This window comes from Photinus pyralis, unplaced genomic scaffold, assembly GCF_008802855.1.
Source record: "Photinus pyralis isolate 1611_PpyrPB1 unplaced genomic scaffold, Ppyr1.3 Ppyr1.4_LG4, whole genome shotgun sequence".
Lineage (NCBI taxonomy): Eukaryota > Metazoa > Arthropoda > Insecta > Coleoptera > Lampyridae > Photinus > Photinus pyralis.
The window spans coordinates 21,939,317-21,966,334 of record NW_022170511.1 but is presented as its reverse complement, the minus strand read 5'-3'; the positions used below and the strand labels follow the sequence as shown (position 1 = coordinate 21,966,334).

Genomic DNA, 27,018 nt, shown 5'->3' with positions numbered 1-27,018 from the left:
TTATTGGAGCAGTGCTCCCGGCTTCTCGGTTTTCGGATGCACTAAAGAGCGTCAGTTTGTGTATTGAAGAACATTGGTTAGTGACTTAAGAGATTTTAAGTACGTCGTGTTAAATTGAATTGCGAATTCGAGTTAAAGAGAAGTTTTGTGTCACGTATTCGGATAAAAAGTGTTGTCATTAAGAACAGGAGTTTCTGAGGCGACTTCAGTTTAGTGTTTTTTCTTTGTACGCTTCTGTTGGAAATCTCAGTAGACTGGATATTTGGATTATTGACATTACAAGGTAATTAGGTCTTTATTTGATCTGCTTCGATTGAGCGCTTGTAGCGTGGTATTTGTCTCTGGCCCTGAGTGTTAATTTTTTTATTCCAGAAATTATCCAGTAAATTTAAGCAATGTGTAAATGAACAGTTTGAGCCCAAACTACGATCTTAGATTTTAACAGTTTCATGTTATTTGCTTTTGTGAGCCACTTTATTAAATTAAACTAGTGACCGTTTGCCGTTGCACACAGCAATATACAGTTTAAGATTGCCAGTTGACTGTAAAAAATAGATATTACGTAATTTTTAATTTTTAGTGGGAATTGTTAGATTATTAATAGAAAAGGGCCATGTAGTAAGTTTAGTTCAATTTTGGAATTAGATTTTTCAATGAAGTTAATATTGATTTTTTAGAGGGCTGTGCAATTTAAACGTATGGTCTCATATCAAATTGATTTTTCCTTTATTGTTAAGCCAGATTTGGAAAATGAGGTATATATCTGCATTCAAGCGAATGACAATAGTGCATTTTCCTTGTTTCACTGTTTCCCTATTTAGGATCCTTGAGTGCGGCTCGTGTCTCAAGCGTCGTGGATTCATATATAATTCAACAAAAATTTGAACGTGTTTATTTCTAAACGAAAAATGCACCTACCTTTCTTGCAGTTAAGGTCATCCGAGAGTATTGTGGATGGCGGACTGAGCGGTTGGAGTGGAAACGGATTGCTTCCCGATGGATACCAGGGCGTCGATCTCCAGCTTCCCTGGCTACCATTCAACATTCTAAGTTTGTCGTAAACGATATCCGCGGTGGACGCTACGGGAGGTTGCTGTTGCGCGGACTGTTCCTTTTGTGCAGCTAAGTTACGTAGCACCCTGTTTATTGACGATACCTAAACAAAGAGAGCGAGACGTAAGTGCTAATTGTAACAAACGTGGGTAATGCTTATATCGTTAAACCATTGCGTACATTGTGCTAGTCTCGTAATTGTTTGACTGCGGATTGTTTTCTTCATCTGTCAATCTCTCTAAGTGGACTGTTGACAAATTGGTTAGACCACGTTACATGGGAAACACCGTTCCGGATTTACCACTATAGTCGTACGCGTTTTAGAAATGCGTCGAAGAGAAATAGAAAATAAACGTACGGAAGATTAATAAGAACCGATTTTATATTGAAATGCCCTGCCAAATGCATTTCGAAGTCGTCGACTCGGTGCAAGCATTCTTTTTAGAGAAAATACAAAAGATCGAAGAAAAAAGTCATAATGGGTATCATGGGGTCGTTATGAATAGAGTGCCAATAGAGCGCTCCCTGCCGTGCTTTATGTGACCTGCAACCATTGACGGCATCGACATCGACTTTTAATGAATTGGTACTCATACTCAGGTCCCATCAAGACTTTTGTTTAGTTTTAATACTAAAAACTAAAGATGTAATCCATCTACACTTTGAAGCATATGCCCTTTTCAAACTCAACGTTTTACCAGGGGAGATTTGAAATGCGCAATCGTTTACTAATTCAAAATTTCGACAAATGATCTATAATGTGGATTATGCGAAGGCGACGATATTAAAACCGATTAGAGTTAGAAGCACACCCTCTTTATATTTTATTACTGATCGAAGTTTTAGGATAACGTAATAAGGTTTTTAGATGAAGCTGAAAGGAGCCGAATATTGCGCCGGGTCGTGGCCACGTGACGGTCACGTGCGTCGGTAGATTATTACACATTGCATACTGCAATATAGTAAACGCACCCTTTGGGCTACTTCCTGTGAAAAAGAATAAAACGCCTTTCAGGGTGGCGGTACAACTAAATTTCTCTTTTAAACTTTTTTATGAAACGGTCGCATATTTTAGTTGCGGTTCATCGGTCACACCATTCGTCAATTTTGTAATATCTACCCCAATATACGAAAAGTGATTTATTTCCGCTAAATAGCCATTTCCCGTTTCATTTCGTGAGACCTGTGGAAACACCTGAGAGCATTCATTTTAGAACGACGGCCACCTTCAGTTTGGGATTTATTTTATTTTTCAGAACAAAACGGGTTGTGTGAAGATTCGAGCAATTCTTTTGAAGGCTAGTTTCAATAAACTTTCTTCGGCGATACATAAATATTCATTCTATCGCTGGGATCAGACTTTTAGATCAAAGTTGGTATGGCATGAAATATCGAAGTCGATCGTTTTTATAAATGCAGAATAATTGCACTATAGACTAAAAGTGTTATCATAAATCCTTCAACTTTTTTCTTAAGTTGTATAGCTTGATATACACGGTATTCAGTTTTCGAGTGCCACTATGGGCATTTCGCTTATCTTAAGAGATAGAAATTTGGTTAAATGGGGGCAAAGTTGCGAATTTCCGTGATGAATAACAATCTGAAAAGAGATAAAATATCATCAATAGTTTTGAAAATATCGAATAACTTTCTAATTTTCGTTTTTAATTTGTTCATGAATCATGATAAACTATAATAGTACCCACTATAAACATTTCTAAGTAACACATAATTCAGACTTTTCAATGGAGGTTTCGAGTATGGCATATCCCGTTTTTAATAACTTTTAAGATGACGGAGAACGCCTTGCACCTTTAGTTTTTCTTAAGGGCGCCATTTTGAATTTTGACATTTTGAGATTACGTCTCGTTTTCTCTTTACAACGATATATCACACATGCGGTGGTTCAGTATCACATTTTTCCTAAAAATACAATTTTCATTCTCTGCGAAGAGTGCCAAATTTCTATCTCTTAAGATAAGCGAGATCCCCATAGTGGTACTCGAAAAATGGACACCGTGTATAGATACGCGCATATCGCATATTAGCTTTTAAATATTAATCACAATGTGAAATATAGTTCTTGTTTCATGCGATGTCGATTTATTAAGGATCCTCATCTCCTTTATAATTTTATATTGCTGTCCGTCCGTCCGTCAGCCCGTCCGTGTGCTCTACAAATCCTTTAATAGTGACCGATCGTGTTGAAATTTGGCGTACGGGTACTATGGACAGTAAGGTAGGAATTAATTCAGAAAGCTGACTCCCACAGGAAGAAAAGTATACGTTCAGGACTTTGAGTGAATTGGAAACAGCAAAAACTGTAAGCTCAATAAAAAAAAATCAACATATTTCATTCTCCAGGTCATGTATCGAGTTCGGATTGTCGCTAGATTATTCCCTATGACTCTTAGATGTGTAAAAATTCAATATAACTCTACTCTGTGGTCTAGGTTAAGACCAAATTTACCCAATATTATTCTTTACACTTAAATTTTGAGTTTTGGAGCCATATGTATTTTGATCAAAACAAGCCAATATCGTTATATGCACCAACATCGTTGGAAAAAAGACCAAGAGCATTATCTCAATGACCGCAAGACATGAATTTGATGCATTTTTGTTGACTGTAATGCATTTTGCAACGTTAACATAAATATAGCCGCGTTAAAAGAGTGATGGTAATACTGAGAAATCCTTCGATATTTTGTCACTAGACTCACGCGTTTATATCCGCAATTTTTCGTTGTATGTCTGTCTATCTGCGAACGAAAAAAACTTCGTTTCTAGTCTATAAAACCATACAAACTAACAATTCCTTTCACATTTAAGAACATTTCTATTTTTCGTCTGCTCGAGGTGTTGTTTAATTCGTCTACGCTAATATCGAAAAAGGTTTTACTAACGCAGTAACGCTCTTAAATTTTTGACATGTAATGCATAATGGGGAACAAGTACAATTTTTGGTGTACACTAACATTTACATTCAAATTAATTCACGTAAATTCAAATTAATTCACGATAATTGAAATTAATTCACATTCATTCAAATTAATTCTCCTTACTTCAAAAGAGTCCACGTTAATTCAAATTAATTCACATTAATTCAAATTAATTCACTTTAAATGAAGTAAATTCACTTTAATTCGAATTAATTTACTTTAATTACTTTAAAGGTAGACTTCCGCGCATCCTAAACTAAACATACGTACTGCATGTCATTCGATAGGGCCCCCCCCCCCCCAAGATATAAAGTTTAGTCATAATTGGTTACAATTAGGAAAAGTTACAGCATTTTAACATATAGGACCGAGATATTTATGACTTACACCAGCCCGTACAGTTTGGTCAAAATCGGCTCATAATTACGAAAGTTAGTCTTTCTTGGAAGTGATAGATAAGTGCAAATAAATTCAAATTAATTATATATAATTCATGTTAATTCAAATTAATTCACGTGAATTCAAATTATTTCACGTTAATTCAAATTATTCCTCATTAATTCAAATTATTGCACGTTAATTCGAATTAATTCACATGAATTCTCGTTAATTGTAGTTAATTATAAATTAATTCACGTTAATTCAAATTAATTCAGAGAAGTGTACACCAAAAATTCAAAGTTTACCTAGGGTAAGCAAAAATCGTCATTTATGTATCGATTCGTTTAAGGAAGTGTCAAAATTCGTTGAGCAATAGGTAAATACCTAAATGATTCCCATTGGCAAGGCCCATGCAAGTGAAAGTGTGATATATTTTTAGGGCATTTCTGCAAACGTAAAATTCGCCCCTGTGAATGGGGTAGAAGCATATTCGCGAAAGCTCGTTGATGTCTCGTTTCATAGATATAGATCCACCATAGGACAGCAAATTCGGGCAAAGTTTTCAATTATGCACCCATTTCGTCTGGGAAACTGCAAAACACTGCATGCACAGAAATAAAATTAGATTTTCTGTTGTCCTTCTGTTCTTCATTTTAGTATAAGTTGGTAAAGCGCGCTTTTGTGCCATTTCCGTCTTGGTTCATTTTTTGGCAATTTTGTTGAGAACGGAACAAAAAGCGCTACCGCATAATAGATGGGAGCAAGCTACATATGAAAAATGCGCTATCCTCTTAGTCCAGTCAATCTATCCTGTTTCCCCGTAGATTAACCTTCAAATTAAATTTCTGTTGATGAAAAATGAACTGAGTTAACCTGATTAATAATAAAAAAATGATCCCGGAAAATGATGCGGCCTCAGTCTGAGTGCGCGCTACGGAATAAAATTAAATGAGCCAATGAGCGTCCAATTACCGGCGTCGTGCGCATCCGAAGCGGCCGATTCACATTTGCTACGGTCAGATCACGCTCCCAGTCCCATTACGGGCAAGTAATTTATATGGTCGTGTTCACACCAGCGGCCAGTCAGTCAAGCAACGCCTAAAAAATTTTCGGAAAAATTACATTTGATGATTTACCATTTTACCACCTATTGCTTATATTTTAGACGGAGGGTGAATTTATTTCTTCTTTTTTGCTGGTGCTCGTCTTTGCGGCAAGTTTACTACAATTGATACTGGTGGGTCTTTCCCCTTGGCAACTGTTACTTTCGTATCATGTGCTTCGGAAGCATTTTCCGCCACTCGAGCTTTTGTGGAATCATCATCGGTCTCATCACTGGATATATCCATCTACTGGATATATCCAGTGATGTCACTGTCATTATCTTTCATAAACGGTTGTAAGAAGATTTCGTCTCCATATTTCCATTTTTTAAATTTTGAGCAGCTTGCCTTGTCTTTGTCTGAATTACAAAAATCTTGTACTATGCGATAAAAAATGAGTTGCTGTCGAGTCACCTTTGGAATGTTTGCTTACATGGTATATCGCATGATACAATAAAATATATGATATTGCGCATGTAGGAGGAGTTATGACGTCACGCGGGGAATTTCAAATTAAATATAATTATCTGTCAGTGTAGATTTTGGTGCTTTTTTGGAATTTGTGAATTACTTTACAACAAAATGAGGTGTTCCGTGGTTGGATGTACCACAGCTAATGGATCAAAACAGTTTTCAAGCAATCTAATGATTTCCGGTTCCCGAATGATCAAAATATTCAAAAGAGTTGGGTGTTAGTTTGTAACCGGCCATCAGGTCACATTAATGTGAAAACTGCCAGAGTACGTTCGAAACATTTTAACGAGTCGTCTTATGAACGGAATTTGCGGTTTGAACTACTGGGCTATACCCCCCGAAAAAATCGAAAAAAAGAAAAAACTCAAAAATTGTTTCTTAAAGTGGTAGTTTTGAGGCAAGATTAAGTATTATAACACTGGTTACTGAAGCTCATATCTCAGTGTTCACGAGATTACTAATTTAATATGTTATGTGTGCTTGTTTAGTTAATATTTTGTAAATAACTTGAGACTATTCTAATAGCAAACATGTCTTTTTTTGTACCTACTCCTTTACACTTCCGGATGTCCGATTTACTTTTTAAATTCTATGTTACCAATTTATCTAGCAATAAAGAACAATAATTCAATATATTTTTATCTTATCGAATGCGTTTTTGAATCTAGTAAATTATAACTTGTGTACCTACATAATTCAATATTTTATATTAGTCATTTCGTTTTTAATATCTACTCCACAATGTTTAGATACCTACTTTAGCATAAGTACCTAGGTATCTTACCATATTATGAAAAACGCCTGCATTTCCTCTTTTTATGGTGCGCTTAATTATAGCTTATAGCATTTTTAAAGGTGGTCTTTAACGATCTCTCGATATTTTTCGGCATATTTTGCGTTTAGGTTTTATAATTTCAACACTCTTTTTCCCTTAAACCATTATAATTAAGAAATTTTAGTATTTGTAGTAGAATTAAGAAAAAATCCGGCTTTAAATTCAAATTTTATCACCGCGTGACGTCATGCGCGAACTGGACGAATTTGGAACGGCAATCTAGCATATCTTGTTTTATTTATACAGGGTGATTCCTATCGTACCTGCCACCGTTTGGGAGCGTGTAGGTGGTGCGTAGGGGAGTATTTTGATATAGGACACTTGGGGTCGGAAATCTAAAATAAGGGTGCCAGAGCCAAATTTACCTTCTGGAATTTCGCGCCTGTAGGTAGGCAACCCAACCGGCCGGCGGTGCACACGGAGCGATCTCAGGCGGCGATGTGTGGCTGACACTTGATCAGAATTTTGTTTAAACCCACGAAATCCCGTCTGCAACGACGCGTATCAAGTGAATAAACACTATGGCAATAGTATAATAATAGTTGGCTAGATGTAGGAAGTGCATTGAGAACAACGGTGGCCACGTTGAACACTTGTAAACGTTATTGCTTTTGACTGTCGTTTTCCCTCCTTCCCTCCCATGTCGCTTCCTCGCGCTAACTCGCTCTGCATCGCTCCGCGCGAAACGTCGGTCGGTTGGGTTGCCTACATACAGGCGTGAAATTCCAGAAGATAAATTTGGTTCTGGCGCCCTTATTTTAGATTTCCGACCCCAAGTGTCCTATATCAAAATACTCCCCTAGGCACCCCCTATACGCTCCCAAACGGTGGCAGGTACTATAGGAATCACCCTGTATCATGGGTATATCGTACTTAACTTGAATTTCCAAAGGCGACTCGACAGCAACTCATTTTTGAGCGATCGTTATATAAATACGATGCAAAACCCTGTGTTTTTTTGCTTTTACCTTTATTTTTGAGTGGGCGGGGCCAAGACTGCTCTACCAACTCAATCCACTATACATTTACAAACATCCATGCCCGAACCCAGATTCGAATCAGGGACCCTTAGTACCAGAGTTCAGCTTCAAATGAACTGCACCATATGGGATCGATGTTTTTTGCACACATCTAGTGCAAAATAACACGTTCATTTTGCAACTAGTTATATAAATAGCTATTAGGTATTTATCTTCCAAATTGTTTTGATTTTACTGGGATTGAATTTCAGGTTTTGAGTTATAGGGGAAGGGGACTCTTTTCGAATGATTGTGTTCAGATACCGTTTGGCCCATTCAACAGTGCAGCAGATTCGTTTCAGAATATGTTGAAGATTTGCTGCAAAATTAAAATTTTTCGAACAATTGCATATTTTTAGACGGCAAGCTTTTATTGGTCATGATTACACACTGATTTACAGGTACCCAATCGAAATCGCGAATTGTGCAATCGAACTGTCCACACTATCGGTCTAGGCGGACGTCGGCATGGTCTCGATTTTGAGACCTATCCTACCTGAAAGGGCTCTTTATTAAGAATTCGAGGCTGTCTTGAATTAACTCGAATACGCAATTAACTTAAATTTCCAATTACATACAAAGATCACAACTTATCATTCAATTTCTAGCGCACTCGTACAACTCTACAACAACTCGCCGACATTCTCTTACGTCGCTTATGCTTTAAAAGAGCCTTACCAATTCGTGGGATAATTGCACTGACCACAACATAAACAATACGTATTTTTCCATGTGTCGTGCTTTAATAAATGGCGATTTAAATTTTTCTTACTATTTGTGGCATACACATACCTAATCGTAGAAAATGCGGATATACCTTTCCGATTTAAGCTATACTTAACGTGAGTACCGAAATTAGACTGATCATAAATGAAATTTTTGCAAGATATTTATTTTTACAGCCGTAAAAACTACAATATTGGTTCAATTTGGCCATTGTAAGTAAACCAAAAGGCGGTCTCTTCCTATCAATTTAATTACAATGTACTGCCACCAGAGGTCTCACTGTTTATCTGAATCGCGAATTTCTCCAAAGAAACGCCGAGTCGTGATTGAACCGCGCTTCCACATAATTATGTGGACATTTCATAAGAAATACACGCTATAATAATTGGCCGCACCGTGAACGGACCGTGAATGTAAATCGGTCAACGTCCGCTTTGGCCTAATCAATCGTTTCAAATAAATTCATAACATGAGCGGTCATTTTCGGAGGTGCATTTTTACCACCCGCACGTACTTTACTAACCCCCCCCCCCGCCCCTTTTTTTGACGGAAATACACGTCTTGAAGTACTTGAACCCAAATCAAACAAAATCTCGATTATGTCCGCCTATTGGCCTGTCTGCCTGAACTCGTCATTTCCGGATAAACGGCTGAACCTGAAAAGTTCATGCGCAGGTGTGCAGGTGGTATTTGTGCGCTAGCCACTGATATGATAATCGGCAGATTTTGTCAAACCCCAGACATAGTATAGTCGGGAGCGGGATTCAAACCCACAACCTCCCGAATATCAACCACTGCGCCGCGCGCCTGTCTACCTATACTAACTTAAAAGTATAGTTAATTATATGTACCTATAAAATTAACAACTTTTTTATTATACCTGAATCACAATCTCCGTTTTAAACACTCAAATGCGTGCGAAAAAAGTGTCTTTAAAACACACGTGCTTTAAAGTTGCTAAGTAATGATACTTCAAGTATGACTTTTGAAGCTGTCATCTGGGTGAAATAAAAAATCCTCTTTGGTCGCTCTCTATAAATGCAGAACATTTCTTTGGCTTGTACCTATCCTTTGGTTGAAGCTTTCACAAACGCGCGTGATTTAGGGTATGCTTCCAAATCTGTTCCACTTTTTAATCGCAGCATTGTTTGAAGTTTTGAATGAATGCACCAAATGATAGAAGATTTAAATACCTTTGACATTTCCTTCATATATGCCAGCATTATCGATGGTTTTAAGACTTTATTCGTAAGTAACTTCCTATTCATCCATGGAAACAACTGTTCGTATTCTTTATAATAGGCTTTACTGGATTTGGATTTTACACCTACCAACGTTTGTTTAGATTTTACAACAAGCGATTTAATGGACGGTGTATTATCTCTTTCAACGGAAATCGTTTCATTCACAAAGATAATGATTTTTTTTCACTACTAGCGTCTGATGACATGATTATTAACCATTTTTCCACTTGTAAAGTAGGCTTTCTCGGCATTTGTTCAAAGTGGTTAATAATTTTTTATTATTAACTAGTAGTCAATAATGGGAACTGTCACGCTGTCACTTTTAGAAAACACAACCCGAAATTTCGCTCAATGAACGTTTAGACAAGTTCTCTAAAACGAATAATTGCCACCATTCGCAATTTCCAGAGAAATTACATACCTAAAATTATCACATTTTGAAAAAATTCGAACGAAATTACTCTTTGAAAAATCTCAATGACAGAACAAAATACGGCCTGTTTGACTTGTACTTCCACGTACTTGATTGACATGTTAAATTAAGAAACAAACAATTCTGTCCAACCGTTAACTCTCTTATCAATATAATATGTTAATTTTGAGGATTTCAAGTGCTAGTAGTGAAAAAAATAGTATATACAGGGTGGTGACTTGCGTAACGCATCATAGGGATTTCAATGTAAAATTCATAACATGCGATTATTGGCTCCCCAAACTATTTTAGAGCAAAAATGTATTAAGGTTTTTTGTAGAAAAAAAATTTTTACGTCAATCAACCGCATTACTTTTCAATTTTTTGCATAATAAAGACGGAAAATTGGGAAAATAAAACCCGCATGTTTTTCAATAATCTGTGATGCCATGGAATTTTCTAAAACAAGAAGATGTCCAGTTATCAATTAGCAGCAGTTCGAAATGGATTTTATGATCGACTTGGTTACTGTCTTGCAGATAATGGTGACTTATTCGAACATTTATTGTTAATTGTTATATTAGGAAACCGTTTTTAATAATTTGGTCTTTGTTTATGTTGAATTCGCTGTTCTAAATATAATACTTTGTGATAGAATTTGATTTGTTTTATAGCAGACATTCCATGGCATGACGGATATTGGCGTAGTTTTTGTATTATAAAATTCCATGGCATCACAGATTATTGAAAAGATGCGGGTTTTATTTTTCCAATTTTCCGTCTTTATTATGCAAAAAATTGAAAACTAATACGGTTGATTGACGTAAAAAATTTTTTTCTACAAAAAACCTTATAATAGGTACATTTTTGCTCTAAAATAATTTGGGTAGCCAATAATCGCATGTTATGAATTTTACATTGAAATCCCTATGATGCGTTACGCAAGTCACCACCCTGTATACCACGGTAGAGAAGTCTATTATTGCCTTCGCACCTTACACCCCTCGGCGCAAGCGCCTCGAGATGTAATCTTGGTGCTCAGGCAATAATAGTGGACTTCTCTACCTTGATATATAATGTACTATTATAAGCAAATGTCAAGTGACATTTCCATGGCAATCGTGAAATTACGAACACCCAGCCCACTTAGTTAGACATGTACCTATTCGAGTATAACGTCAATATGATTTCATGGTATTTCATATTTTTAAATCTGTAGGTATAATAAAAAATACTATAAGATACACGTGTATAATTGGTCATTAAAGCACTTGCAACGTTAAAGGCATTCTGCTTCACGTCGTGCCATTAAACTCGTTGCGCGTGCTTTAAAGACTTGATTATACACGTATCTTAATATACTATTTTGTTGTTATATGAGAATCTGATTAGCTATGTACTTATAGGACAGGTAAAGCAAAGTTACTTTCCATACATATATCAATTTCAGACAATAATGCGAAAACATTCCTATAAGGCATAGAAGGTAGCTAAGTATACAGTGAATTTTTTTTAAATGCGAACATAGGAGTTTGCATGCAATGTATTTTTTGTACTCATTGAATGGAAAGATAATGTTTCCAAGCATCCTCGATGCACGGGAAAACGACTTTCCCGCATCGCGGTGTTTTTTAGTTTCCGCTGGAGAGAAGGGGTTATGCGCGTTCTTCGGTTGGTAGTACTTATTGAAGTCAACGAACGTCATGTCATGATTAACTGTCATCTGCTGTAAAATCAATTAAACCGTTGGTTGAGAGTATTTAGTGCGATTAATCGGAAACAGACGTACACTAAGTTTTACGTAAATATATAAACAAGAACTTATAACGCAATCAAATTATTTTTCAGAATTGGAACTCAAGAAAAAGTAAAATTTATTGTTAAAACGTCTTAAAATGTGACCAGTGATATTCTGCAACTATTCGCATATGCAGTTTAAGAAAGCACATATTAACACACACAAAGCTTCCAAGGATTTTAAATGTAACGAGTGTATTTACGCAACTCAAGATATTCAGTGCAAACGATGCAATGCCGTGACCAGTAGTAGCACTCATTGCAAAGGCAAAATATGTATTAACCAAAGATGTGGAAGTTTTAAATGTGACCAGTGCATTATTAAAAGTGGGTAGTTACAAAATTATGTTACCAACCAAACATATGATTGTGTTACCAACTCATGATTAAAAAAAAGCTAATTTACAAAACTTTATTAATTTTGACCTTTTTTTACGTAATTCGTTACAAAAAATATTGTACCTAACTCTTTCGGAAAGAATTTTCCCGCATTCGCACTAAATGCAGCACTCCCTACGGTCGTGCTGCAAACAAAGTGCGGGAAAATTAACTTACCGAACTTGTTAGGTAAATAACTATTCCCTATGTTCGATTTTAAAAAAAACACATCAATCTATTGAGTAGTTCAAATGAGTAGTAGATACAATTGACAGCTGTCACATTTTTAAAAATACCGCCGTCCAATTTAATTATGAAATCGGTTAGGTTATTGCTTAGAATGTCAAGGAGGCCAGTTCGAACATTTGTTGTAATTGTTTTTGTTATTTATTTTCTTCATTTATGTATTGAATAAATCAAATTAATAGAATACCAGGTGCACATGGCCTACAAATAATTGAACGTTGGTTCACAATGAATTGCGATGTCAGCGCGTGCCATGTGAAGTCAAGTTATCGTAAGTTATCGTAAATTTATCCTAAAGTTGCTATGGCCTCACACGGCTGATTTAAAAAAAATCTTACCGAGTGCTCTTCATCATAAAGACTATCAGTTGCTGTTCATAGTCACACAAGTTGCACGATTTGGGAATGTGAACCGCGCACACCTCATAGATTGATGTGTTTTTTTTTTAAATCGAACATAGGGAAATTACATTGCATGCAAACTCCTATGTTCGCATTTAAAAAACATTCACTGTATCTATATAAAGGTAAAGCATATAATAAGATTTTCTTTGTTGACAGAAAGAATGATAATTAAAAGCGACAATAAAATCGATTCTTCTGTCAATATTTGCTTTAGGTCAAGAGTCTAGAATCGGGAACGAAGTCGAGCTTTCTTCGCAAACATAGCCTAAATCTATGCACCCTTCACACTCGTGTTTACGGTTTGCTGCCTGCGACCCTCCCATTACACAGCATAATTCCTGCTATGTTCCTATAGCGAAACTTTATCAAACTATTTCTTGTCTGGCGTATGTAATATGATGCATACGTCGTGTTCGCTAAATTTCAATATCGCATCAGCATCACGCGCAAAAGCCCCTTTTGAAGTTAAGGTCGTTAATATTATAAAATAACTTAACACCGTGCGTACCTACTTACTGTTATTATAAGATAAAGATCTCGTCGACTCCGTAACCCTTAATTATTAAAATACACTACGCAGGACTTAGATGCGTAATTCTCATTCAAAAACAGAATAAATAGAGAAATTCTGTGTTATTCCGAGGTGTCACAGTTGCGGTTTCCCAGAAAATAATGGGGCAAAACGAAGAGAAAACGTGAGGAAGTTCATGCATTAAACATTATTAGCATCGAGGACGTCTAAACGTCGCTGACGCTTATATTTATTAGGCACGGAATGTAGATACATATATTTTTTAAATTGTGTTACGTCTGTGTTTCTATAAGAAAAGTATACAACCTTTTTCTGGATTAGAGACACATTTTTCGGTACGTCTCGCTTGCAAAACGGGGGGCGCGTTGCATTGATTGGAGGAGATTCAGCCAGTCAAGCGAAAGGAATCAGGTTTTAAAATGTTGGCTATCTCTCGTATCTGAGACATCTGAATTCTGACGCTTGTCGTTCTCTGTTTTTATACCTCTTAAGTTACTTGGGCACTAACCTCGCCGCTCTTAGTTTATTTGTAGATGTATTTTAGGGCAGTGTTACTTCAGGATACTTAATTAACACTCGTTGAAAAAAAAACCGGGGTAATTTAAATCGACAGGCTGTGTTCATTGATTTTGTTCAGTAGTCGGCCATACTCCGCCCGACTGCTAGCATGATTAGGTAACCGAAATAATTTTGTTACATTCGTTACTTACAGAAATAGGTAGGTACATTAAAATTGTTTAAAAAATGGAACATTATTATTAATCATTTCATATCAAAGAGCATTTGGAAAGTGTAGTAGGCACACCCTTGAGTCAAAACCCATTACCTATACTTGTTATTCATTTCGTACTAAGTACCTAAACAAAATAATGCAATGCGGAAAGATATAGGTACGTACCACAGTTTGGCCAAAGCTTCAGAAATATAACGAAAAAGGAAGAAGAAGCTATGGTGAACGTTAGTTATCAATCTAAAGTTTCATCGGCGAATATTTTGATCTCAAACAAAAGCTAGACATCTGTGGCTTGAAGCTAAAAGGGCCAATGTCAAAATCTTCACATTTGAGAAAATTGCAGTTGAAGTTTTTGTCTAAAATACTTTTAACTACAGCTTAAGTTGTGTCCAAGCTTCACTTACCAACTTTGGCTCAGCATTTAATATGCTTCAGCAGAATATGATAGTGTTTTTAGTTTTTTGAAAAATTCAAGCATTTTGAAAAAAAAAATGACTTTGGCCCTTGTTGCACAAAATTTATGGTTTTTTTATGTTTTTTTTGTCACATTGGCCCTCATAACAAGAAGAAATTTTGCTTGTCCTTGGATTCATATTCATTACTTTTAATCAAAACACTCACTTTAAAACTGGAATTACACATACAACAAACTAGTCAAAGTGATTAATACAATTATGACGGCCAATGTCGCTGGTGTCACTAGAATACATTTGTGTCAGTTGGAGCTAGAAGGGCCAATGTAGACATTGGCTTACATTGGCCTGCTGTATATTTCACAAAATAATAACATAAGTTGTCACTAAAACGGCCAAAGTAAACTTTGGCCCCTTTAGCAGAAGATGATTGAATGAATTCATAGTGACATTGGCTACTAATACATTCTATTTACCGGCTATTGGTTGAATTTGACATTGGCCGTTTTAGCATATGCAAGAGTGCAAGACAATAAACGTAATGCAGGGGTTTACTCAAAACAGCAAATGGCCCTTTTAGCGTCAAGCCACAGACATAAGTACAAACTAAAGTCACTAAATATAGAAAGTACCGCAATCCATTGGGCTCGTGTGTTAGAGAGAGAACGCATGATTTTTGCCCAAAAATGGCGGAAGTTACCAGATTCTAGTAACTTTAATGTTAGGGATTGTTCCACCTGTTTGGAGATATCTGTATATATTTTTATAAAACATGACAGTACTATGAAGTTAGGTTATAAAAAATTACAGCTATTCAGATTTTATTTGTCAATTTTTTTAAGTTTGCAGCAAATTTGCCCAAAAATGGCGGATGATTGCGGTACTTTCTATATCTAGTGACTTTAGTACAAACATTGCTAAAAATTGCCAATTAAACATTTGGAAGTGTTTAGTACCACGGTCGCATACACCGCGAGTTTCCTATGTGAGAAGTGAGGCCGTTATCGGTAGTTTACGTGGGCTTGTTCATTGTCCATTGGTGCTTGTCACTCGCACTTGCACATGTAAACAAGCTACATACTTAGTGCCAAGTATCAGTAAATTTGACAAGTGCAAGTGAATATAAAAAGCCATCCTATTTACTAAGTGACAAGCTGGTACCCCAACCACAAGTCTACTTCTCGCCTGCGGAGTCCTGTAAACATGCATTAGCAAGTGTAAGTGACAAGTGAGTACGTGCGTTTGAGGTTAGGTTTGAGTTTTTGGCAAACTGCTTAGACCATATAGTACATGGACTGCTATTCGCCCTATGCTTTCAATACAAAATGGGTGGTCACGGATAGAGGGCACTGTAGTCGTGGGTATGCATAGATATATAAATACATAGATACAGCCATACCCCAACATAGTTCAAAAGGACGTACCATCTATTACCATCACTTTCGGCACATTAATTACGTATAGCGCTATCCTTTATAGAGGTACCCTGAGCATGGAAGACAAGATTCGCATTATTTATTATAACTGTCAATCAAATTGTTCGCACAAGTCACACAGAAAATTATCAGATTTGAGACTTTACAACATAAATAAACCGCCTTTTTATTTATTTAAATCGCATAGCAGCAAGAAATGTTACATTTAAAATGGAAGATGTTACTTAGAAAGCTGGCAAATGAAGAATTTGAAAAAATTACAGCTGACAACTCGAAGAAAGTGTGTGAACATGTGGAAAGTGATTAATTTAAAAGAGAAGTTATATTGGTTGATGTTTCTGAACTTTATAATAAGTGTTAATAATGACAGTGATGATTCGGATTTGTCAATTTCATCTGACGATGATTCGGATTGTGAACTTTTAGAAACGTAATGAATGTTCACTAAATGAGTATTATCACCAATTGGATATCATTGTTAAGATGTTGTATTTATTTTAAATAAATGTACACGTGTAGCTTACTTACTACAATTAGCACTATAATTTCAAAAAGAAACCCCACCGATTGGACATATGCCGAAAGGTAGGCAAGACGCGTAGCGACCAAAATTTGATATTGCACGCACACACAGTCTATAAATCTCGTTTTCCTAAGAATATTGCACGGATCCTTCTTTGTGATCATGATACAAACGCACTGCATCAACATCATATAGGCCAAAATGATAATTGGAAACGAATTCACTTCCTGTCGCAACTTAATCTCCGTAACCATTACGCCTACAACCATGCAATTAAAATTAAATTGTTGAACATAAACTTTACTTACTTACGGTTTTTTTGATATTCTGCAAGCCAGCAATGAATTCACTGCAGCACATCATGCCAAACAAGGTAAACATAGTCCCAAATTTGAATGGCGTAGCTCTATGTAATAAAACTATTTCAGGAATAACAATTATGGACGCGTCTATCATTATGGCAAGCACTAATGTTATTCGTATTCAATTGATAACGCAATAATTACATAATATTTAGTGAAAAAACCGCCCATCATGTTTAGGGCGAATATTTTTAGTTAGATTTGATTTCGCGCGATCGTGAAATGTGTCAACTGTCACATGACTTATGGGACGCGCTAAGTTTGTTTTAAGCGTCCGATTCGCGTACGACATAGTGGTTAATGCAATAAAAAGAGATAGAACATGTTTCTTCTTGGTTAGAAAGTAATGGAGAGATGTACAAATTTCTTTGATATGTTTTTTAAAAACCGAGGTACGTTTGTTAAGGATGGCTGTATCTAGGTATTTATATATCTATGTGGGTATGTGAATCTCAGGGTAAACTAAAGCCGTATGAACACCACTCGAATCGCGTAAAGAGCAGCTTTATATTACCCGCGTAGTACGGGAAGCTTTAAATACTCTTCATTATTTGCTATACGTCCACAAATAAGAATAAGTTTGCTTTTTTTTGGGATATCTAGGCGATTAATCAATTGACGTTTGTTAATTTATAGGTTGACAGTTTCAAATCGTGTCTAATCGGACAACTTCGATCAGACTCGTTTACCCTGAAACTCACATACCCAGGCGATGTCCTTGACCATATTTTAGTTACAATTAGCAGTCCATGTACTATATGGTCTAAGGCAAACTGTCACATGAGTTGGCGATGGGACCTCATTATAAACAGCTGTTTAATGATACCATAGAGTAAAAGTATTAATGATAAATACTAAGCCCGTGTAATCTAGGCTTTACGCGGCGACTGTCGGGTAGTATACCAAAAGTTGTCATGGGTGGCGCATGAGTTGAGGAATGTTCTATGGCAAAGGTTATGGCTTACTAGTAAACATAAAGGTCATTTATACTATAGCTCAGGTCACGCTCCGCTCAAAATATTGTAACATGCTATTTCAATAGGAATATTCACATTTGACGGTCAGGTCACGGTCAGAACATGTTCATAGAAATACACGTGGCGATAAACCACCCTTATGGTTATGCAACACACCTTTACATCTGTAACAAAAATATGTTATGCTCGGTATATAACCAATCGACCGTTTTGCGCAGATGCCGAATACTAGGGGATTTTGGTAACGAAGCTAGGGGAGAATGAAGAAGATGGCGACGAGGTCGACGGAAGGCATCACGCTTTCCCGGTTTTTTTGATTCTTGATTATTTTGGTGGTGGTGTTTTGAAGGTGTATTTACAGGTAGTAACCATTTTATCCTTTCTTGTACTAGCTATTAATAATCGAATTTCTTGCCACAATTTGACATTATTTACATTTTGCTGATTTTGCTACGATATCTAGTCATGGCGTACTCCATGCCTTTGCTTTGAGTACCGTTATCTGAATCATGTTTGTTTGTTATACTGTACAGGTGATTATACCATTAATTTGTTTTATTAAGCGTTTATTTCTGTATTCACGAGGAGTTGATTAACAGTGCGATGTTGCTCTGTTCGATTGATTCGTAACTACTCCGTGAGGGAAGTACCTAATAGAGTTTTTGTTCGCTGTATCTGTTACTTTCTGATTCGTGGCGCGCTGCAGTTCTTGTGCGTTAGCTATACGAAGGGGGCTCTCTTATTTGATGTTTCGATGTTTGTGTGCGTGAGTGGTTCATTCTGTCTCCGTGGAGTAGGTTGGTACCTAATACAGTTCGATCTATTGCTGTATCTGTTGCCTACTCGTCTCGTGCGGATTGTAGTTCTTATCATCTTAGCAATGCGAGTAGGGGCCCTCTCATTAACATTTCCACTATTTCAAATATGTTTTGCTTCAGCGATTATCGATTTTCGCATGAATACTTGCTATTGGCATTCTCACATGTACTTTTCGTGTTAAATAAAATTATGTTAACTGAAGGCTGGAGTAGAGCCACACCATTTACATGTTTCCTATGTACATGCAATGTATTATTTTACGAGTTGTGTTAGCTCAATTGACCGTACAGGTATTTTGATGTGTTTTTGTACTGAATTGATTTATCGTGTTTTCCACTGCATTCATGATGCCTTGTGTATTTTGTTTTTATATGAACTTGTCTAATTGCATTTGATTTGATTATCTGATTTTTATTATACAACAATTTGAGATGTTTTATTTATGTGTATTTTCTCTTGCAATTTATTGCTGTCGGTGATTTATTTCATGTATTTGTGTGGCCTATGCCGGGGTTTTTGTCCCGTAGAAGGTTTCCTTGACATGGTCTTGTTGTGTGCGTAATATATTTATTTATTCTTGTCATTTCTTACGCACAAAGGTTCTGTCTTTTATTTTATTCCCTTCCCGATTATGTCTCACATCCCAACACATACAAGAACCGATTACACAACGTAGGAGTTCATTCGTGCCACCCATATCAAGCCGACTGCCATCCATTCAAAAGTGCCGCGAAACGTCCATCGTAGGTGGCTCTTCTTGTAGATTTTTTTGCCAGAGTTGCCAACGGTAAGTATAGGGTAAGCCAACGTTTTCAATGTCGGCTTGATAGACCCCTAGGAACATTACAGACACTACAATAATTGACCGGACCGTGATCTGCCGATAATGTGAATTGGCCTTAAGGAGTACCGAAGGTCTGAAATTCTACGCAAAAAAACCGCCGCTTTGAGAGAGAAATGACGAAACCGTGAATTATGCCGAAATCCAAGATGGGGCACGAAAGTGTTAAACAAAAAACTCCACTTTTTAAAATGGCGAAAGATGCGGAAATGCTTGCGATTAATGCGATCACAAAATGTTGTTTCTTAAAAATATAATAAAGAAAAAACCGACTTTGCCTTCAACGCCATCTCTAATTTCCGCCTACAACTAACCCGCACATCTATTCGTATAAATTCAGTCTGTCGTAGTATCTTCTCCATTGTGACATTACAACTATCATCGTTCCTTTTAATTAAAATGTTTAAAACAAAAGGTTGTCGCATAAATTTAATGAAAGTATAGAACAAGCGCGTGCGGCGCGGATTTGAACCCGCTGCGTAGTCACGGTGTAATCCTGACAACATACTTCGATCCATGCGCCCCCTGGTAGCTAAGTGAGGAACTACGAGTCTGACGACACGTAGGAGCCTCATCTGAAACGACAGGGTTTCCAGACCTGTCTATACGATCGCAGTTACTATACTGCATGCGAATCTAAAAAAGCCGGTAATAATAATAATAATAATCGAGCTTAAGACGCAATGAAGAATGAAATCTACTGTTATAGTTCCCATTATTCTTAGTGCTACCGGAGTTATACCAAAGACAATACACCACAATTTACAACTATTAGGTTTAGACAAAAACACATACAAACATTTACAAAAAGCAGTCATTATCAACACATGCCATATTGTTCGTAAATTTCTAAACATAACCCAAGATACTACATACACAAATGATCCACAACGTATACATGTAAACAACAGTACTCGCTCACAACACGGTACACAACATACTGTAATATCTCCAACTCTAACCCAAACAAACACACAAATACAACTTACCGAACAAACAAGTACCTACAACAAATGATACAACATATACTACAATCAGAGATTCACCTCTGAAGCAAACCACATTACCACCACCCATTAGTATTCAACCCAAACGCAAAAGCCTAAACAGCACTTTAGACTCACAACATGACACACAACATACTGTAATATCTCCACTCTTAACTCAACCAACCACACAAACACAACTTCCTGAACAAACAAACGCAATAAATACAAGTAACGCAACATGCACTACAAAGACAGGTCCACCCAATAAAGTTACACGTCCTAGCAAAGTTAAGAAACACAAAACTCCTTCTTCACAGAAATCTACCACATCATCACAACCCACTCGTATTCAACCCAAACGCAAAGCCAAAGAAACACTTACACAATAAACTCCATTTAATAAAATTACAGGAATTATTATAATGATTTTTTTTGTTTTGTTTTGTTTTCCTCTTTCCTGATAGCGTTGGCTATTGTGCCCATCAATAGCTATGTTGGTAAGTATGAATTACATACTATCTCTAGATTTCCAATGTGAGTGTGTGAATTTTTATTTTTATTTTATTTATTTTATTTTTTTAGGACCCTACATAACTTCACAGACACTAATCGTTACTTGATTTTAATCCGTGCGATTAGTTAACCAGGCTAGACCTGAGTTCTCACAAGAAACACCCACCAAAATAATAATAATGTATATTTCATGGAAATGTAAACAATGTACTTACACTCGTCCAAAAAGAAAATAAAGTAAGAGTTGCGCTAACCTTATAAACGATTCGTCGTAGTCGATCAGCGGAACTTCATTACTATACATACTGGGAGAAAGGGTATAAACAGTGAATTTTTTTAAAATGCGAACATAGGAATTTGTATGCAATGTAATTTCCCTATGGTCGATTTAAAAAAAAACACATCAATCTATTGAATAGTTCAAATGAGTAGTAGGTACAATTGACAGCTGTCACATTTTTAAAAATACCGCCGTCCAATTTAATTACGAAATCGGTTAGGTTATTATTTAGAATGTCAACGAGGACATACTTCGAACATTTATTGTAATTGTTTGCGTTATTTATTTTCTTATTTTCTTCATTTATGTATTGAATAGATTAAATTAGTAGAATACCAGGTGCACATGACCTACAAATAATTGAAGGTTGGTTCACAATGAATTGTGATGTCAGTGCGTGCCATGTGAAGTCAAGTTATCGTAAGTTTAAGAAAAATTTATCCTAAAGTTGCTATGGCCTCACATGGCTTATTTAAAAAAATCTTACCGAGTGCTCTTCATCATAAAGACTATGAGTTGCTGTTCATAGTCACACAAGTTGCGCGTTTTGGGAATGTGAACCGCGCACACCTCATAGATTGATGTGTTTTTTTAAAAATCGAACATAGGGGAATTACATTGCATGCAAACTCCTATGTTCGCATTTTAAAAAAACTCACTGTATATGTGACAATGGTGTGAGAAGTAAATTCGCGGGCAGCCTCAGACGCCGAACCTGCACCAGTTGCCTTGCGGAGCCGAACCGTGCATTATTTTATTTATGATTATTACACCGAGAACCAAATATCATCTCCATCTGTAACAGTGCCCGGTATAAGATGTCCAGTCCGCTCACTTTAACAGATTAAGTCTGGTTTTTGTTTTAAATTTAGGAGCGACCACGTATGAATATTGGTGTGTGAAACAATTACTTCGCGGTTGGCATTTTTGGCCAAAGTGCAAAAAAGATCCTGAGTCGCTGTAAAGATAAGCGGTTTCACTTCGAGTAAAAAGCATATTAAGTATTAAATAAACGGATTACACCTTCCCCACGAAATGTAATAATAGTTATGTATAATTTTATAGAAACACGCCTAGTTTCGACGTTTCAGTCATCTTCAGTTGAAAAATAAAAGGATCGGTTGTAGTTAGTTTGAGGTCTTAACCTAACTTTTCACGTCTTCCACGTGCTAAGGTTCTTCAATTAGTTAATTAAAACAATGTAATCTATTTAATTAAATTAACTTTGCTTTCCTCATATACCTCCAATTCCGGCTTCACCGTTTTCCCTAAGTTTTGAAATGTAATTCATTTTTTTATTCCGTTTATAACAACCCCCCATGGGACCCTCGTGTGCAGTAATGTTCCTACATTAATCGTGCGGTTCCAACTAACCTGCCCTTAATTGGGTCTCAATTACGATGTTAAAAACATAGAACTCCGTCCCGACATTACTACCTCTGTTTATTTTCTATGGATACAACAAGTATTTCCAACTTTAAATTACTCTATTACCGACATTTTTTACCATCTATTGTAAATTACAACCGACTCTTTTATTTTTTACCTGAAGATAACGGAAACGTAGAAACTACTCGTGTTTTTATAAGATTATTTAAATTTCATGGGGAAGGAATAATCCGTTTATTTAATCATTGGAACTCCATTTCGAGCCAGGATGGACAACAAAATTTCAAACATATTAAGTGGCGAGAGTCCCTAAATATCGAGTACGTCGTGGAGAAACGTTTAAGCAAATTCGGATTTGTGAAAAATTGTGGGGTATCTGCAATTTTATAACGTGCGAATAGACGAACTGTAGCCGATTGAGGGACGAACATTTTCCAGTCAGAGAACCGCTTTTCTATTAAAAAACCGGATTAAATAATAAACAAAAAATTTCCTTTTTTCGGATTGCTAATAGTAACGGCTAGTTAAAAACCAGTGCTTCAAAGTTGAGTGACGTCATTGAATGGACAGCGCCTTGTGCGATAAATAAAATTTTGTATACAACGGAGTTTAAAGACAATTAATCGGTGCCTTTACTCGTAACAAAATCTATTTAATAAATTGGGAAAAATTAAATTCATCACAGTGGTCTTTGGCCTATTATTTCTGTGCATAATCACGATCTTGAGTATGAATTTCGCGAAATTCAAGCCGGTTTGCTTAGATTCGCAATACGGATAGACATTTTTAACGCAATTTAATAAGTAAAAAAATGTGCTATTTGCGTTTGGTGTGTTCGTCCGCTCGCCTGTCCAGACCCACTTCTGCGGTTTTGATCTACCTTTCTAATTGTCCTAGAGTCCTTGAATGTTTTGAAAGTAGTCTATACCTTGAAGGTGTGCCTGAGATGCTGTTTTTGAAAGTGAAACGTGTATAACTTTTACATACGACAACCAATTGGTCTTAGATTTAGCATACGTATGCCTTCAGTGGTCCCAAGTGAGGGGGAGGGGGAGGGTGAACACATGTTCTAGCGTTCATAGTATTCTAAAGAAAGGTCTCATCGAAATGAACTGGTTTCTACAAATTATAACTTTTCTGCACGATTCCTTTTCGAGATCTGTGGGTAACTCAGGTAGGGGAAGAATTAATTTTGGTTTTCATGGTATTCTAATTAAAAGTTCCAACAAAGTGAACTGTTTTTTTTACAAACTACCGCCCATCTTACTGACCCCTTAGCAAAAGAGTGGATTTGGGGGTGGAACTGGTTTTATCCTATCATGGTGCTCTAATGAAAGGTCTCAACAAAAGGAATTAATTTCACAACCATACCCCTCCTGCTCCTCCTCGCCCCTTTAAGATTAAATATCTCGATAACGGTTTTTCGAAGAAAAGTACTCACAAAGGCATAAGACATATCTATCGGTGAAGTCAAAGCGAATATCTCTAGAAATATCTTGAAAATGAAGTGTCTGAAGATAGTATCGACTAGACGAGACAGATCTACTGGCGATGCAAAAGCTTAATTGAGATTATCTCGAAGATGTTGGAGGAAGGTACTTACAAAGGGAAAATGTAATATTTTGGAGAATTTCTCTGTTTTCATTCTGGTTGCGTTATATAGCCTAGATTTTGAATGTATGCCAGGCGACCTTTAAATGGTTATGTGTAAAGAGCCTCCTCCCCGTTAATCATCTAGCAAGAAAGTGAACATCGACAAATATAGCACCTTATAACCCAAACATCGCGTTATTTCGGTTTAAAAAATGCGCTTTATTTGTACAAGAGTTGTGCACAATTTATACTTGTTTTGTTTTTCATTTCCATATTTCTAAAAAGGGCATTTTCCAAGATAAGATCAATTGTTACCAGAAGAGAATATCACTGTAAGTAAATTTTTTGATTTGCATAGAGTAGCGGTCGATTATTTTTAGGAACTTACATGTCATTTAATATGAATTAATTTTGATATTCCTAAAGGAATCGACCCGCGAGAATTACTTTTCATAAAACAGATATTGTATTGGTGGATAATAATCGGATCCAAACAAAGGATTTTGGTTATTTGGTTTCATTGATAATTGGAAAATTTGCATTAATTTCAGCGAAACCATTCCTTTGCTTGGATTAAAGCTTTCTTTAGGATACAGAGGTGTGTGCATATTTTTGGCAGAACAATGTTCCAGTAATTTATTATGTGATAAATATACCTAACTGCTTAGATAAGGATCAAGTTTAGCATCAACTCGTGATCATCTTTTGAATTTTTTTATGAACCTAACTAATATTTTACAACCGTACAGTGTGGAGAAAAACGATTTAATAAAACCAGAGCATTAGGTAGATTTTGAATTTCAGATTTTGAGAGGAGATAAGAGGCCAGACTTCCGCAAGTTGAGGGTATAAAAACATTCTTATTACTGAGCTAGCCGTGGCAAATTCAAATTAATTGTCATATTCGGATTTTTGGCCAGTGTCGTAGAGGTTCAATTTTATTTTATGCAAATAGGGTCTTCAACCCTTATAAAATGTAACTAAGCTCTTACACATTCAAACCGTTATTGGTCTCTAGGCACATTTTTAGTTTGCCAAAGGGCTTTAACACCATTTTAACAAATTAGGGCACTTGGGCGTGTGATTTTGTGATTTAATCTAAGTGATCTCCAAGGAAAACTTGGCGCGCTTTTTCATTAGTTTCCATTTCATACTTTACCTTCCTTTTGGAAGGTCACTACGTTGCATATACCATTAGTGGACTTCGTGGGAAACTTTTCGGTGCTTTTGGGCTCATCTCATTTGTGGACCGTGTTTAAAATGCGTATTGTAATAGAAATTAGAGATTAGAAGTCAAATCCTGTAAATAGTAAAGAAGGGTGGGAATTAGATTACCGTAGCTGGCATCTTTTAATCTGTTTTACGGTATGAAAAATCGGTAACGCGCAATCAATCAATAGGACGAGAAGAGGGACGAATCAACGTAAAGACGATTAAAAAATTCTAATAATGATTTTCAAGTCCCGACAATTTTAGTTAAAGCAATTTGCTATCAATCATCCATTAGAGGAGTATTTAACGTGAGTATAAGCTTGCGATAACATCAGTTCAGCTCCCTTTTAATCAGTTTGTAATCATCAGTTTAACCTGCGTGACGAGCCTCTTATAGAACTTCCACCCTGCAGCCATCCGCATATTAGTCGACCCCCATCTACTTCGTAATAAAGGAGCTGCTCTTTAAATGGAAACTGAAAGGACTCAACAGGGACGAATTTAAATATTTTTCTAATTCCGCTCGTAATTACTTTATGAGATAATGGGAAAGACGAAAGATTTTGTAACCAACGCCGTCGTTTTCAAGTCTGCACGAATTTTGTCCAATTAATATTTCCGCGATTGTCTACGGCAAAGGAATCTCATTGATTTGTGCTGTTTCCAGCCTTATATTATAATGTGTCAATAAATTTGCATAGTCCGACTCTGAGTACCGTTTAGAGGGAAGAGGAATCTTCGCAGAACCGTTTATTGGATGCATGTAAATTTCCATGGCAACGTCCCCTCGCCATGTCTCTATTTTAGAAAACAAAAACGATATGGATTTTTCCTTAAAATGCGCAAGAAGTTTCTTTACAACTGTTGTCGTATACTTCTTTTTAGATTTTTATGCGAAAGGATACGTTGTTTGTGGAGTTAGTATCGTTTACGGATTAAAATTAATGCGGGAATGTCACCTTCTATAATGTCAACAAAGTTGTTTACTTACACTAGGAATGTTGTCGTTTGTGCAGACACCATCTTGAAGAAGTCTATCTCTAATTTCCCAGGCAAATATGGAAGGACATTCCCGCTTGAAAGCGGATATTTTCGCCACCACTTCTGCGGTGGCAACTCGTGGTTTCGAGCCTCCGATTGCTCGTGGTCGAATAGACCCGGTTTCATAATACCTATAATAACGCATCGTTCGTACATCGAGATTTAGTGGAGACTCACTAACCTTCCAAGAATTTTGGAGACGCAACCGTTGGAGACCTGCAGAATTCTTGAGATGTCACAAGGTCGAGCTCCGGAATGTGCTAACTCCACAATCTTCTGCCGAGTGGAATCTGGCAATGGACGTCCGCCGACAAAAACACCCCCTAGCTGGTTCACACCGCTATGACCTAG

General features: G+C 36.6%; 1 protein-coding gene across 1 annotated transcript; it reads right to left on the bottom strand.

Moving 5' to 3' along the window:
• On the bottom strand, positions 1–27,018 carry LOC116169006 (paired box protein Pax-6-like; the record flags this gene model as incomplete). The annotated part of the gene is made up of 4 exons (XM_031485038.1): positions 1–41; positions 919–1,156; positions 26,618–26,798; positions 26,849–27,018. Coding segments are annotated over 4 exons (630 nt in total), but the record flags the coding sequence as incomplete, so codon positions are not given.